This window comes from Enoplosus armatus, chromosome 10 (genome assembly GCF_043641665.1).
Source record: "Enoplosus armatus isolate fEnoArm2 chromosome 10, fEnoArm2.hap1, whole genome shotgun sequence".
NCBI lineage: Eukaryota > Metazoa > Chordata > Actinopteri > Centrarchiformes > Enoplosidae > Enoplosus > Enoplosus armatus.
In genome coordinates, this window is record NC_092189.1 from 18,294,909 (window position 1) to 18,311,630 (window position 16,722).

Genomic DNA, 16,722 nt, shown 5'->3' on the forward strand with positions numbered 1-16,722 from the left:
ATAATTGGCATTTGGTCTCCAAAGAAGATAAACTTTTTTAATGTGACTTTCTTTCTCCTGATACCGGTTCTAATACAGGGTTCTGGCTGATACAGAATACGGATCAGTACGCACTATTTTTCTCTAATTTAAAAGCTGTGTTTACTTTCAGTGGTGAAAAAGATAAAAGGAAAAAAGAAAAGAAATTCACAGACACAAATTAAATTACATAATCATAATCACTCACCAATAACCTGATTTCAGCAATGTTAACTGAAGCCACATTGTTTGTTGTATTACCACATGCAGAATAAAACACCCTTTATCTCTAAACAGACTAACATTAACTAGCTCACACAGAAACTAACTGCATACAAATACTGTCAGAAACTCACTGTCACTCACCATCAAGTCTTATTATTCTCAAAAGCTCTGATGTCAGTGTAGATCGTCTCTTCCTTTCTTGCATTCCTTCTCTCTGCTTTGCCAGCTTTCCTCCTGGTAAAGTGTGGTGTAGAATAAACCAAAGAGTCCTCATTTCTCTGAGGAAATAAAGTGCAAAAGTGAAATTTAGAGAACAAATTTTAACACATTTACGTGTGATGACAAAAATTGCGACTAACTTTTCTCGCTACGTCTTTATAAACCTCACCTGCTGACTGGCAGTTGCAGCATTTGTTTGCAGAGTGACGACAGCTGTATTATTAAAAACAGACAAATAACTTATGGATTTAACTGTATTGAAGATTGATGATACTGTAGGTTGAACACATACACAGCACAAATGTAAATCAAATGATGTTCGCTTTTGGGAAAGTTTAATAGATCGATGTATGAGTAATGTCTCTTACTGTTACAACAATCACTGGAGTTTTTCCTGATGGCATAAACAAGGACGGCTGTAACTATCAGACTTATAGCCAAAGCAGCACAGAGCACCGGAAGGACAATTGCATTGACTTCAGGTGAATTACACGTGCTGACATCTGAAACATTAAGAAAAGAAACAAATACTTAAAGTTAAGAAATAGTAATAAATAATTTGTAGTACTTGATAAAATGGTGACAATTTTCCCAATATATATATAATATAATGAAATATGGTGCAGTTACCTTCAATGTCCAGTTTTGTTCCATGTCCAAATAATATCTCTCCACATGCGGCCACAGCGCAGTAATAAGTCCCAGCATCAGAGGAGCTGACCTTCTTAGAGAAGCTGTAGACACATTTCTGTGGAGAGCGAGCGTCAGGACTCTTCTCACATTCATCACCACTGTTTTCTTGGACATAAATTAAATTGGGATGAGATTCATCTGATCTGGCTCTGAACCAGTGTACACTGTCTTCTTCCTGACACGTTTTCTTCTCAGAGTGAGAGAGGACTGAACACTGCAGAGTCACTGAGTCTCCTGAATGAACTGGATCAGATGGAAAGTCTTGAGTGATGGCAGTGATATCAGATTCTGCTCCTGGAAAATTGAAAACATAAATATTTACTCACTTTCATGAAAAAAAAAAATGCATTACAGGCAAAATGTTTAATTTTTTCGTAAAAAAAATTATAATTTAAATCCATAATGAAAAGACTTCTGCATCGTAATAAAACAAATATGTTCACATGAAACAAATTGCCCCGACTTATAATACTGTGGTTAAATACTGTTGGCTATTAACATGATCATAATACTTTTGCAGAATTTCCACGTCTGTGTTGCAATTTTTGCTGTATTTACCTTTGATTCTCAGAAATGTTCCTTTCAAAAAAGTAATCTTGTAACTTCGTGATTTTAGACAGTAGTAAAATGCAGTATCGCTCAGCTTTGATTTTGTAATATGAAGAACAAATCTTCCAGGCTCTTGTTTTGACGTAATGCGAGAAATCCCATTCACATCATCATAATCAAAGTTAAATGCTCTTCCCAAGATTTCAGGCAAGTTTCCAGCAACAACCTTGATCCAAAAAAGGGATCCAACGTTCCCAGATGTCTGGCGGGTACACGTCAAAGTCACATTTTGTCCAACAGCAACAGTCTTTGTCTCAAAGTTTTGATCGTTTGTGCATCCTGAGAAATGTATTTAACACAGAGCAGTGATTAACAACTGAGAAACACTTGTATATTACTCTCTATATTACTGTAAGAAGATGACAATACACTTGAAATATATCTGGACTATCTGACCTCTCTACATATACTTACGCCCCACTCTGAGCATCCGCAGTATATAAAATATGATCAGCATTTTCTGTTCTTTCCACATGAGAGACTGAGACATGAACGTTAATTTAGACCGTATTATAAGATGATTGGTCTTAATGTGATCATATGAAATGGGAGGGTACAATTTCAGAGCAATCTGATTGGCCTCTCGTTGTGTTGGCGAGAGTGTTGCGTTCACTGTACTACCACAGTGGAAATATGTCAACCAAAACTTTCCAACTTAAACACATGAAACAACTCCAATGGTTCGCATGGTTTTGTCATCTGACAGTGGTGTTTGGTTCTCATGGTGGGTTCCTAAAACTGACACAGTAAACACAGACTTTCTTTTAGGGGAGATGTTATCTGTTGTGTTTACAATAACTGTACTAAAGTGTACACTAAAGTAATGCTGTTATTAATCAAAAAACAATCAGTGCATGCAACTTCAGTGTGATCAAGATTAGGCGACTAATGTGGTTACACTTGGTTAGGTAAGGTGAGGAAAATATAGCTGACATGGCTTCAAAAATGGCAACGTTAAATATTAGCTTGAGATGGAATAGAGCGCTGCATCACACACACACACTTTGGCACTGAACATTAGCATTGAAAATAAATGGTCTTTCAACAATGTTGCTCTTTTTTGTTGGCCAGTTGCTTATGGCAATGGACAGAAAAAAACACAGATCCTGTCTGATTCTCCTGGTATGTGCTCAGCCAATTGCTGCTAATCAAATTACTTCATGAGGATGTGGAGTGTCTATGGCAAATATTAAGGTATTTCTATAAGCAGTTAACATCAGGCACTACAGAATTTAAAAAATAGCAGAGAGAGATGGATGGATTCCATGTGTCATCCATGACAGTGAGGGGATCACCAAACTAATTAGGATGCATCCTCTGGGGACAATGAATGTTTGTGCAAAATGTCATGGCAATCCATCTAATAGTTGCTTAGATATTTCAGTTTGGATCAAAGGGGTGGCTCGACCGACATTGCTATTCCTAGAGCCATTCCGCTAGCAGGCAAGTCTCTACAGAGGGCCTCAGCTTAGTTAAGGTGTGTTCATGCAACATTTTATTCACAACTGACACACCATAGTATCAAGAATCAGTTGCTTATATTTTCTATATATTGTTCGTATTTATTATATCTTGATTTTCTACTTACGCTTCTATTACACTATCCTGTATGCTGCTGGAACAATGCAAATTTCCCAGCTGGGAGATCAAGAAAGGGTTATCTTCTCTTATCTGTTGCACTCTGCTGATTTTGTGGGAGAGCCCAGCTTTTCAGTTGTTTTGATTGCATAGCACACATGCCAGTATGTTTGTAAGGTCACATGATGTCAACATGTCTGTGGACCTCTGTTTACTTTTGTGGTTTTGATGACATCATCATATTCTCATATCATAGTCTATCGAAGGGGAAATCCATGTTGAGAAGAATTTTGCTTTTAGAGATGTTCACATGAAACTGATGCAATATGCTATAAGAGTTACACACACAATAAATCCCTCTGAAGTGTTTTACATTATTAAAATGTTGGCCTTGCCTTAGCAAGTGTTTGGAAATCTGCAGACCAACGCCTGTTTTACACCATAGAATCACAATGTATTCATGTTTTTTTGTTGACATAGTTTGCGATCTGCATAAGTTCTTAAGGCATTTACTTAAAACAGACAACATACAGTGTGAAGGTCTACTGCACTGTCTCAAAACCATATTCATGCATGACGTAAAATAAAAGTAAATAAAAGTACAAACATATAGAATAAAACGCATCAAAGTAAGATTAAAAAAATAATAAAATAAACAAATTATACAGGAAAATGCAGACTACTTTTAAAGTCCAACTGAAGTTAAACTACATTGCTTTTGTCTGTTACAGCATACATATCTGCTCTGTACATCACTTGTCCTGTGTTCTCCATTGAGAAAAAAAATCAAAAACCAAAATGGAGAAGTTTATATTCTATATATTTTTTGGTTTAATGATGGCGCCCCCCAGTTTTGCCTTGATTCGATGGGATACCGACAGAAGACCTGCATAAAGCAGGAACGTCATTGTTCTATCATAGGCAGAGCAGACAGCCACACTGAGCCTGACAGCAGCCTGCTACACAACAACCACAGACTCTGAACAACAACCCACAACCCATTTAACTCACAAACATGAACGTGTCTTGTCCTCCACCTTAGCTTGTTGAACGAGCGACCAAACAAATATTCACTGGGGAAAAGTTCACTGCTATCGTCAGTTTGCAGGCTACATAGCGAATTAGCTGCAGCGCATTAAACAACATGGAAACGCACCTGCAAATGTCACTTCAGTCCAGTCAGATGCTGGTGTGGTCATTACTCTTCAATGCCACTTACAACATGCTGTCTGCATGTGACATGTAGGTTACAACACAAGTTTGTTTACTTTGTCTCTTGTTCCCGGTGAAACACCGGCACTCTGGCAGCTGCTGTCAATCAAACACAGACACGCTGAGACAAAAAGGAGCATTACTGAAATTTTAATAACAAAAAACTATTAACAATACATTGGCATTATTTTTGATTACAAAAAGGGTTGACAAAATGTGATTTCAGTTGGACTTTAGGAGCTTGCAGAAATATTCACGAAGAACATACACATCATGCTGTAAGAATACCGCGCAAGGAATGCCTGTTTGATCCTTGTGAAGCTGTACAGTTTTTTATTTATTCTGGCAAGTGTATAGCTATAGTTGCTTTTACTGACACACCAGCCTGAAAATAAAGTTTTCCTGTCCTGGAGACAGCTTTAAAGGGAATTAAATTATCAGAATGTGGACAATGCCTAAGCAGGTCAAATAAAATGACTGTAATGTTAACATAGGTGTTAATGATTATGATGACACATCTTTAACTTGACTATGGCCATATTCAACACAATTGTACTAGTTGATGCATCAATATCTGAATTCTGATTTTATGTTGTACCTGTAAGTCAAACATTTTAGTCAGGATGGAAAATATATCATTCAAAGGTCATAAATGAAGTCATTTGATGATTTAACCAACATTTCCAAAATGTCCATTTCAAAAATGGAATGACGGTTTCATTTTCCAGGTCAAATGATTTACAATAACCAAAGATTTCTTGCTGAAATTGACTGAATTGCTAATCCAACCAAAAGGCCTTGACAGCAGCGTAGATCCTCTCTCTCTCTGCTGCTTTTGCACCCCTCGCTCCACCACTGCCGGTTTTCATCACGGTGAAGACGACAGCGGAATAAACAGATGTGTCATGATCTCTCTGAGAAAATATATGGCAAATTTCGTTTTTGTTTTCTTTAAGGAAGAAAAAGAAAATAACTTTTCTGAAGGTTAATCTTACTCTTAAATTCCTTAAATGCTGATTTTGATGTCCACCAGTAGTTGCAGTGCCTGTTGACCAAACAATGAGAAATGTATTATAAAATGTGCTGTAAATACAGACAATAACAACAAATAAAGATTAGCAAAAAAGGATTCAATTTCACCAAATCAAAGAGGAACTGTTCTGTAGGTTGACTTGTACTCAGCACTAATGTGAAACCAGTGAGCTGGTGGAATAAGGTGTAAGTAATGTTTACTTACCATTGCAACAATCCCAAGCCTTTATGGAAGAAATGAGAAAAGCTATAACAATCAGACTTATAGCCAAAGCAGCACAGAGCAGACAGAGAATTGTATTGTCCTTCTGCCAATCTCTCATGTTGACTGCTGACACTAAATGAAAAGGAGCAAATAATGAAAGTTAACAGTAAGAGTGTAAATAAGATGCTAATACAATATGTTAATTTTCTCTTTACATAGAAATATGATTCAGTTACCTTCAGTGTTGAGTTTTGATCTGTTTCCAAGTAATATTTCTCCACATGTAGGAAGGACAGCACAGTAGTAAGTCCCAGCATCAGAGGAGCTGATGTTCTTGAAGAAGTTGTACACACATTTCTTTCTTGAGAGTCCCTCAGGGTTCTTTCCATATTCTTCAACACTGATTCCTCGAGTATGTTTAAAACTTGATCGGTCTCCAAAGCAGAACACACTGTGATCTCCTGGACATGTCCTGTTCTCAGAGAAGACTGAACACTGCAGAGTCACTGAGTCTCCTGGACGGACTGGATCAGATGGAGGGACTGCAGTGATATCAGGTTCTGGTCCTGAGAAATCTAAATAGAAAAAAGTTAAAAGCTTCACAAATTTATTTTCATTTTTTCAGCAGTTTTTTGTAAACATGTTAAGTCAGTAACTTTATATGTACACGTAATGAAATTAAGGTATGCAAGTTATGATTGGAAATCACAATCACAGCTTTTAAAGAATCTGAAAAATCTGTTGCTATTTCTTCTGTATTTACCTTCAACTCTCAGGTCTGTCCCTTTCAAAAATATAACTTTTTGTCGAAGTATTTTCATACAGAAGTAAACTGCAGCATCACTTAGCTTTGCTTTCATGATATGCAGAACAAATGTTCCAGGCTCTTCTTTGGTTGCAATGTGAGGCTCGACATGCTCAAAGCCATATGTTTTTCCTAATGCTCGAGGAAAGTTTCCAGAAACAAGCCTGATCCAAAACACGCTTCCCGTAGACTCGAGGGGACATGTCAGTTTCACATCATGTCCAACATCAACACTCTTTGTCTCAATGATCTGATCATCTGTGCATCCTGAAAAGACAAATTTACATTAACAACAGAGAAAGAATCGTGTATGCTCTCTCCTCAATTACCGTAAGAAGAAGAAAGTACTTAAAATATATATCTGGACTAAATCTGACATTTCTACATATACTTACGCCCCACTCTGAGCATCAGCAACATATAAAATATGATCAGCATTTTCTGGTTATTCCACTTGAGACTGCAGTTAAATTAATCAGTATTGTAAAATGATTCACCTTAATAATCATATCAAGTGGGTGGGAACAATTTTAGAGAAATCTGATTGGCTGCTCATCATTCGGCATCTCAATGTCCCACCACAGTGGAAATTATCTCAACCATCTTTCCAACCAAAACACATGAAACAACCAACCACCAAGCAAGCTCTTTGTTTCAACATGTACGTTTCATGGTGGGTGTTAACAATATCTCTCCTGTGTTGAACATTAACAACAGCATTTCAACGCTGTAATTACACTTGATTTTGATGTGAACTAATCTCCCATATTATTTTTAAATGTTTACAATATTTGGATGTCCTTTTCAGAAATATTTTGTCATCTGGTGTTTCTGAAAACGTCCTCCAAGCTGTTGAAGGCACACACGAGTATCAGCATTGATTCAGTGCTGTACTACAGAATTTATAGGGTTTTGTAGCCTGGTTTACAGAATCCCTAGAATAGCAGGTGTGACTTTTTGTTGTGCTCTTCATGGGATTACCCCTGTTCAACATATTTAACTGATGTCAACATTATTACTACAGATTGGTCAATATGATTGATCCTAAACCAAACTATACCAGATAGGATGATCTTATTTTGCAAAAGCCAGAATGACATTCACTCGCAATTTATATATATATATATTTAATAAGTAATGATATATCTCTACAATATATGCACATGGTAACACTGCTAATGGGTAGGTAACCAACCTAGGGAGACTGGGATTAGTAAACTCAATTTTAAATTATAGATGTCAATGTATTTCTGAAGATCTGATGAATTTGCAGATGTAGCTTTTAACACCTCTGCTAATGTGCTGTTGGAATCATAACCAGCTTTGTCAACCATTCAGTCAGGCATCCCAGACAGGTTTTGTCAGATTCACCTGACGTGAGGCGGAGCTGGTCCTGCCCCAGTGAATCACAACATCATTTATATAAGTGGGTGTGTTTGCAGATCATTTGCATCCAGCTGGACCAATGAGGAATGTTTATGTGTAAGTACGTAAAGTTAAGAATGATAGGATTCATGTATGTAAAAATGGGATTGTTCGCTTTGAATTAGCACATACAACATAAAATAGTGGTGTCACATGGTGATCCCGTAGCTCTATGGCTAAAGCACTAAAGCTGTGGCTAAGATGCTGTACGGATTAGGCCTGATTTTAACCCAGAACTGGTCGCCGACTAAATTTAGAATCGGGACAAATATCTGCCACAACGGTTGTTGTTTGACATGCAGTTTGCGCAGGGAGACGACGCCTGATTAATTGTTTGAACAATCTGACTCTCGGATCTGCTGGATTTCTGGCATCTGAAAAACTTTGGTCGGCTATGTTTGAACAGTTCTGAGGTTCGATTTCCCACATGACTGCTGTCAAAAGATCTGTTATATATTTTACACGTTGTGGCTCAATCTATAGTCTTGACTGAAACTGAAGAAGAATAAGAATTACTTTATTAATCAAATCAAATCAAATTCAATTTTTATTTTACACACAAACACAGGCCCGAAATACAGTGCACACATGGGCACACAGGACCCATAGACATACAGTCATTGGGGAGACATGTTGTGATGGGGCTATCTCGAGCAGTTAGGGGTTCGGTGAACTGGCACCTCCCAAGTTACCAGTCCACACTCCATACTGACTGGTCCGTACTGGACTTGAACCGGTCACCCTCCAGTTCCCAAGCCAAGTCCCCTAAAACTGAACATGAGCATGAATCTAGCTATGCAGAAAGGCCAATTAGTGTGAGTAAACACGACATACAAGATAAAATTCAGTAGCTGTGTTATTTGTGGCCTTCCACATTCACTGTCTGTGTGTTGAGATTTTACAGCACTGGACGGTGCTACAAATCATCTGCCTTCTTTACATCACTGCCACCTGTTGGTGAAAACCAGATGACTCAACAAACAGCAGATAAAACGTACAACAAACCTTTTATGTTCACTAGCTCATGAGATGTATTTGTAAATGTATGTTTCTCATGAATTTAAAAATCCAACAGCCATGTCAGATAAAAAGGATTTTAATTTGATTCATTTGTGTGAATTATATAAATAGACAGATTGAAGAGGAAGCCAGAGGAGCCATCTTAAATAACCCTCCACATCCCGACCCGCCCATTCTGTCATCTGTAGTGAAACATATCAGCAGGAGGAGTTCAGCAGACAGAGTGGGGGAGGGCTGGTACACCACCCTTTAACTTTAGACCTTCTTGTTGTGAGGCAACATGTTAATCACTGAGATACCATGGCAAAAAGGCTTTTTATTTGTAGTAGCTAAATAACAGGAACGCCTCACAACTGAATGCAGTCCAGTACACCCACACACCAAACTCATCAATAGATTAAGAATTGAAGGGGAGCATCTGGACACTATCTTGTGTCCATCACTATATGCAAAATACTGTCCAGTTCTTCTTGTGACTGTGTGCACATCCATTTACAGTCACCACTGACAAACAAATGACGAGTGGAAAGTTCAGCATGGTTGTTGTTGGGCTGCCAAAACAAGGTGTGATTTTTTAAAGCTGCTTTTCTTCCTGTCATTCTCACCAACAGCATAGTTTCATGGTCACTGGCACAGTACTTCAGTCATGCGGTGAGTGAGTGTTTTCAGTGCACTTGCGTCAGTGTTTTTTTCTTTGGTGGTTGTTGTTGAGAGATAAGGAAGTGCTACACATTCACTGGTCCTACCCAGGTCTTTGTGTGAAGAGCAGTGGTTAGAACTGTGATCCTCCCACTCCCACTTTGACCGGCTTCTTTTATCTCAACTCAAAAGGAAACTTAGCAAGATGAGTTCATTTTGTATCTGTTTGGGCATACAAACAATGAAATATGTGCAGAATATCCATGTTTAAATGTACTGCTGCAAAATTCATTTTACATCCTTTATTCATGGCGTTCAATTTAAATATTTTATATTCAATTTAATATGTCTCCTTAGAATGAGTTGCATGATCTCATCACATGCATGCAGTTCAAAGAACACATGAAGAGGTGTCTGATCTTTGGTAAATGTGGTCTCAGAGGCTCATGATGTGTCTGCAGGGCAGATGGAAACAGTATAAACACATTATCACTGTGTGTGGTGAACTCAAAAGTTTCCTCTTTTTCTTTCCTTTGCAGTGTGATATGCAGTTCATTTAGCAAACCTAAACACTGTTAGAATAAGAAATATGTGTTTTAAAAATCCATTTGAAAATCTGCACCTGTGTGCATCAGTGAATTAAGTTATAAAAATGTCTCTTTCCTGTTGAAGATTTTACAACATTATACTCAAGAATTTTGAATGTATTTTGTTTTCTTTAACGTGGAGCTTTTCAGCATGTAAATCGTGTGTTGTGTGCACAGGTCTCTCTTTAAAAAGAGATCTTAATCAGGCTGTTTGAATAAAGAATTAACTAACATCACTTGATAGAGTCATCTAAAATTGCACAGAACACAGCTGAACATTGGACCATGTGAGTAGACCAAGCTTGACTGTTATTGCACCAAAACAAATATCTATGCGAAGTAAAATTAAAACAATCAGGTGTACTGGTTAAACTAAAACTAGCTTTCTAATGCCTCTTGTAGCTCTTTCCGTACTTGCACCTCTAACCTCACTGCATATCCTGTTGAAGCCCATAGTCAGGTCTCTTCTGAGAAAACAGCTTGAGTGGTCAACAACTTTTGTCTGTCAGTGTAGCTGTTGCAGGTGGCTTTGCTTGTTGTTTTCGGTGCAAGCTGCCTTTACAAAGGTCAGAGTAGTTGTTTGCTAATACATACATTTCTAATACATTTCAAACATACCCGAGAGAAAGTGAATGTACTTACAACATCAAAAGCTATTATTAATCTTATCTACAGTATCTTATAATGGCAGGAAGTTGTGGTGGACAAACACAGTATACAGACAGCCACTCCAAACCACTGTAGGAGTGTCTGTCTGCTATCTCTCCGTCTCTCCCTCTCTTGGGAAATTATTTCTTTCATCTATTCATTGTTTAAACTCTAATATTTTACATAGCCTATTCCAACTCATGCAGTTTCTCACAGGGATGTTGTGTGATTACAGTGCAGTACAAATCTGCCATGTCCATTGCCTTTACGAGTGGGAAGTTTCTTGACACCTTTTATTAAATACTCATTACATATTATTCAGTGAAAAAGTAATAACATTAATTTCATAATTATTCAGGCCAGCTCTGTTAAAGGTGCTTTAAAACAACTCCAACGTGTCGCACCTTTTGTATTAGTCACATGAAGAAATAGAAAACATTGTGGTTAAACAACCAGCAGCCCTACAATTCGGAGGATTCACAGATCATCCAGCAGATATCTTGGTCTCAGGGACTGCACTCAGCAGTTCACAAACCAGCTAAATCAAACTCATTCCTGCTCTTTTGGTAGAGGCTAACCGCTTCCCCCCACCTGCACCAAGCTAGCACGTCCTGGGACCAGTCTCTCCACTGAACACAGAGAGACCAAACTTATATTAACCCACCTTTAAACTCTGGGTCAGACAGTGTACAAGCCCACCACCAAATGTCACAGGGCAGTTACTGGGAGTAGTGACTGTAACGTAATCACTTAATAAATGGTGGAGTTAGGTCTCCGACACTTTGACATTATAACTGAGTACTATATGCTTATAGTATATACCTTTTTGAAAAAAAAAGTACCTTAGCTACATTATCATTGCTGATTGATTGAGTGTAGTTTAGTTTATTATCTATCTTTAGACTCATAGGTCTTCACTTCCGATGCAATGTTGTTAGTCTAACAATATAAAAACAAACAAATACAAACGCAGTACATCTGAATTTCATTGAAATGGGGACATGATTAAATGGTCAATTTAAGGCTATGTGAGTTGTCTGCGTTTCAGCCAATCACTGTGACTTCTACTTTGTAAACCGTAATCACCTTGTGGCTACGTCTTTCATTTGAGTGGAAAGACATCAGTCGTGCAAGAAGGGCTCTGAACCACGATGATTGGAAGACTAGCTACTTTGATTCTTCTTGCATTGAGTGAGTGCACTGTCTACGTTAAGATGAGTACTACTGTAAAATATAGTTTGTTTTGACAGCTGTGAACAAATATGGCAAAAACATATCGGCGTCAGTCCAACTGGGCGACTCAGTGACTCTCCAGTGTTCACTTCTCTTCAAGAACAAAGAAAAGAGAGTCCAGTGTCCACGTGAACACAATGTGTACTGGTTCAGAGCTGGATCAGGAGAACCTCATCCAGGTGTTATTTACACTGGCTGTAACAGCAATGTAGTAGTATAGTATAGTACTGAACTGTAGTATAGTAGTATAGTATAGTATTGAACTGGAGCCAGGAGACAGCTATCTTCAAAGTAAAAAAATGTACCTACCTGCATCTCTAAAGCTCACCAATTAACACTTCTATGTAAAAATGTCAATGTGTGGTTTAGTAGTTGTATTCCTGGAACTTTAAGACCTGTTCCAGTGTATGTGGCATGGAAAAGCCACATCAACATAACAGAACACAGCTGGGCTTTGCACCATGTAAGTGCAGATTCCTTTTTTCTGAGACATCAAAAGTGGAGTGTGTTGTTTGACCGCTTTACTTACTTTTTGTGATGGATGCTAAGACACTGCAGGCTCCCCATGTGACACTGATTAGGACTGAGTAGGAAAGACATTTTAGACAGTGACACTATAAATGAGCATATACAGTATACTGTGTATACAGGCAAGTAAAACTAAAACAACCAGGTCCACTCGTTAAACTAAAAATAGCCTTTTGTAGCTCTTCCGCACTTGCACCTCTAACCTCAATGCACATCCTGTTGAAGCCCATAGTCAGGTCTCTCTTGAGTAAACAGCCTTGGTGGTTGGTCAAATGCAGGTAAAAGGCCCGCCACAGCTTTTGTCTGTAAGTGTAGCATCTAAATGTTGTGCTAAAGACACAAATTCAAATTGCCATTATGAAGTGCTTTGAGACAAGGAAGAAAAAGAGTCATCTACAATCAATGACACAGTCTGAAAAACAGTATTTTTCAAACAATCCAGAGAGAAAGACTGAGTGTATTTACAGCATAAAGAGCTTCCTGCTTCTTTGTTATCTTTCACCTGCAACTGGGGAACGTTGTGGTGGCCAAATATACAACTACTTTGTCTCTCCCTGCTTTTCCTTTGCTTCATAAATAAGGTTTTTTCATCATTATGACAACTATTTATTATCTAAACTCTAAAAACTCTAAATCTCCTGGGGAAGACCAGTAATTGAAGAAATAGCCAACAGGGTGTACGATTTCAAATTAGTACAAATCTGCCTCACCCATAGTTTTAACATGTTGTAAAAGTAAAACTCTAAATTAAGATGTCCTCAGCTTGAATTGAGATCACTGCACTGAAATAAAACGCAATATTCGTTTAGGAGGTATTGTGTTTAACCAGACAGTGCAGCCACTGGCACCAGTAAAGAACAATACAGAGAAAATGCTATCAAATGGTAAATGATCTCACTTACATAGCACTTTTCAACCTTCACGGTTCCCAAAGTCTCATTCACCCATTCACTCACACCAATGTCGGCCGAGCTGCCATGCAAGGTGCTGGTCTCCATGGGGAGCAACTTAGGGTTCAGTGTCTTGCTCAAGGACACTTCGACATGATTCCACTCTAACCAGCTTTACCTCCCATGCAACAGTGCCAACCACTGCGCCACCATGCCGCCCTGCTGTCAATGATAACAATTTTGTGCAGTAATGTCTTCGCTTTTAGCCAGTATTTAGTCAGTGACTTTAACTTTTATGGCATTTATTTGGATATACTAGCTGGTTTTTAACTGCAAGTCTACAGTTTTTATAATTTTTATCTATTGTTATTTTTATTATTTTTTTACTTATCTTTCTATTCATATTTTGAACAGCAATATCACACTTCATCAGTTTATGTACATGTTTTTATTTCACACTTGCTTTGGCAATGTAAATGTCTGTTTCCCATGCCAATGAAGCCCCTTTGATTTGCATTGAAAAAAAACAAAAACACACGGTACCTGAACTCGAGTCACAATTAACTTAGATTTGCTAAATTTAGGAGGCAGTGCATTTTCTGCGTTTCAGCCAATCAGGACGATCTCCACTTTGTAGACTTTGATGATCTTGTGACATTTAGGTGGGAAGGCATCAGTTGTGCTTGAGAAGGGTTTTTTACAACAATGCCTGCAAGACTGTCTGCTTTGATTCTTCTTAGTACAGTGTGTAAGTGCAACTTTAAACAATATGATTATTTATATTGAATTGTGTTTAAAAGGCAAGTCATTGTAATAATTTTTTCTGATGGATACTTCAATTTTCGTTTTCGTCTTTGTCTTTTCTTCAGTTCTGATTCAAACTGCAGAGGTTCCTCGTCACATCTCTCTGACTATGGTTGAAGTTGGTGGGAATGTTTCTTTGCAATGTCCAGTTTCTGAGAAGAACGGCAAATTCTTTCACTGGTATAAGCAGTCTCTTGGATATATGATCCAAAAAGTTGCAGCAGGAACTCTTGACCATCAAACATTTAGTGCACAATTTAACAACCCACGTTTCAACATCGAAGAGGGAAAGGATCAGTATTTGCTTACCATTGGAAATGTAACCAAAGAGGACGAAGCAACATACTTCTGTCAAAATGGAACAGCGTATTCACAGAGTTTTGTTCATGGCATCTTCTTGGCTGTGAATGGTAAAATTTGTTACTTTCATGTTCCAAGTTTTTACGTAATATGAATAATTTAGATCACCAATTCCTTGATTCCTTTTTTACTGAATCATGCAGATCGTAGTCAGCAGAGATCTTTCGATGTGAAACAAAGTCCAGAGACGGCAGCTGTCCCGCCAGGAGACTCCGTGACTCTCCAGTGTTCGCTTCTCTTCAGGAACAAAGAAAAGAGAGTCCAGTGTCCAGGTGAACACAATGTGTACTGGTTCAGAGCTGGATCAGGAAAATCCCATCCAGGCTTCATTTAAACTCACAGCAGTGATGAACAAGAGGACTGGAGGAGCTGTGTGTACAGCCTGCCCAGAACTATACAGAACTCGTCTGATGCTGGGACTTACTACTGTGCTGTGGTCACATGTGGAGAGATCCTGTTTGGTGAAGGAACCAAAGTGGAGACAAGTATATCTCTTTTGATGATTTTATTTAAACTATTCACAAAGGTGTTAAAGGTGTTATTAGACTGTTTCCCTAATTGCAGTTCTGTCAGTTAGGACAACATGGCACTCACCATAGTAACTGCTGGGATGTAGGGATGTGATGACATCGTCACAATAGGTCAGACAGGGCAAGAAACATGAGCGGCCAGACGATCAAGTAGGTTGGAAACAAACCCCCAGGTTGGTCAAACTTATGTGGAAGAGAAAAAGAAGATTAACGATTAATATATTACTCAAACATCAACTGTTTCTGAAATGAGGACTTAGTAGCAACATTACATGTGTACTTACTTTTAGTTTTACCTCCAAATAAAGGCTAAGAGGTGACTAAAAGGCTAAACTGTCGGCTTGTTTACAACCTCTCTGATTGTTCATGTTTCTTGGTCAGCTAAACCTATTTTCAGTGATGTTGCCAGGTTCAGAGATCTATTACTGTGGTCAGTACAGTGTTATCATAATTGATAGAACAAATGGCCAGAACTAGGAAAATAAAACCCCAGTTTTGTATTTAATAATCATACTCTGTGTTGATTTAAATACTATCATCATCTCAAAACAAAGCAAAACATAAGATTTTAACTTCCTAATTTCTGCTCATTGTGTTTTTTTTTAACCCAACTATTTCATGACACTGACTCTTTGGAATGCTATAAATTGAAATGCCATAATTGAAATAATTCTTTATAAAATCATTTAAAATGTCCATTGACATAATTTTCAGGACAAGAACGGGACCCAGTTATCATTGTCCTCGGCATACTGTTAGCTCTCTGCGTGATTGTGATTGCCATCCTTATTTTCTCAAGAGACTGAAGGTAAGTTTAGTTTCACTGTGAAGATGGAGTACATGACTTGTATCTACAGATTTGTTTGTTCATTAAAAATTCCAGGACAAGGACCCAGGATATCACAGAAAGCCACGCTGATACCAAATTTGACGTTGAATCCAAGGACCCTTTTCACAAAATTTGCAAAATGCAAATCCCAATTTGCAGCGTGAGACAATTACCCCTTTTGCTCAGTTTGACAAGTTTCACTAATCAAAACATACCCCATATTTGTGACCCATGCATGAGTATGCCAAAGCCCTGTAGGACTCACTGATTTCTCATTTGTGAAACGTGATGCTGCCACCATTTGTGTGTAATCAGTGCTCGCAAACTGCTCTTGTGAAAATTGTCCCCTGAGGTAGCAATGCCTTGGCCACATCCCAGTAAAATATGCCATTGCAAATTGGTAGGTAATTAGTATTTCTGGGTGATTATACCATTGTTTTCAAAAACCTTTATTATGTATTAAGGCTCTACAGGAGTTGGGGACAATCATGTGCCATAGGGGGTAAACGTTATCTTGATTTTCATTCAGACATCAAGCCAACTGTTCTATAAACACTCACTTTCTCTCTTTGTATGATTCAACAAGAAATAGAATTCTGTGCATAATGTTGGTCCATGATGGCACATTATCAG

General features: G+C 38.1%; 2 protein-coding genes and 1 pseudogene across 2 annotated transcripts in view; 1 reads left to right on the forward strand and 2 right to left on the reverse strand.

Moving 5' to 3' along the window:
• The window catches only part of LOC139290956 (uncharacterized), a 247,986-nt gene that overhangs the window by 221,467 nt on the left and 9,797 nt on the right, over nt 1–16,722 (reverse strand). The window lies entirely within an intron of this gene.
• LOC139291666 (signal-regulatory protein beta-2-like) lies at nt 387–13,674 on the reverse strand. The gene is made up of 5 exons (XM_070913768.1): nt 13,575–13,674; nt 1,714–2,043; nt 1,093–1,449; nt 632–675; nt 387–521 (listed from the first exon to the last, which is right to left on the reverse strand). Exons 1-5 carry the CDS (start codon nt 13,672–13,674, stop codon nt 387–389), a joined length of 966 nt encoding a protein of 321 aa, XP_070769869.1.
• LOC139291667 (uncharacterized) lies at nt 14,393–16,066 on the forward strand (annotated as a pseudogene).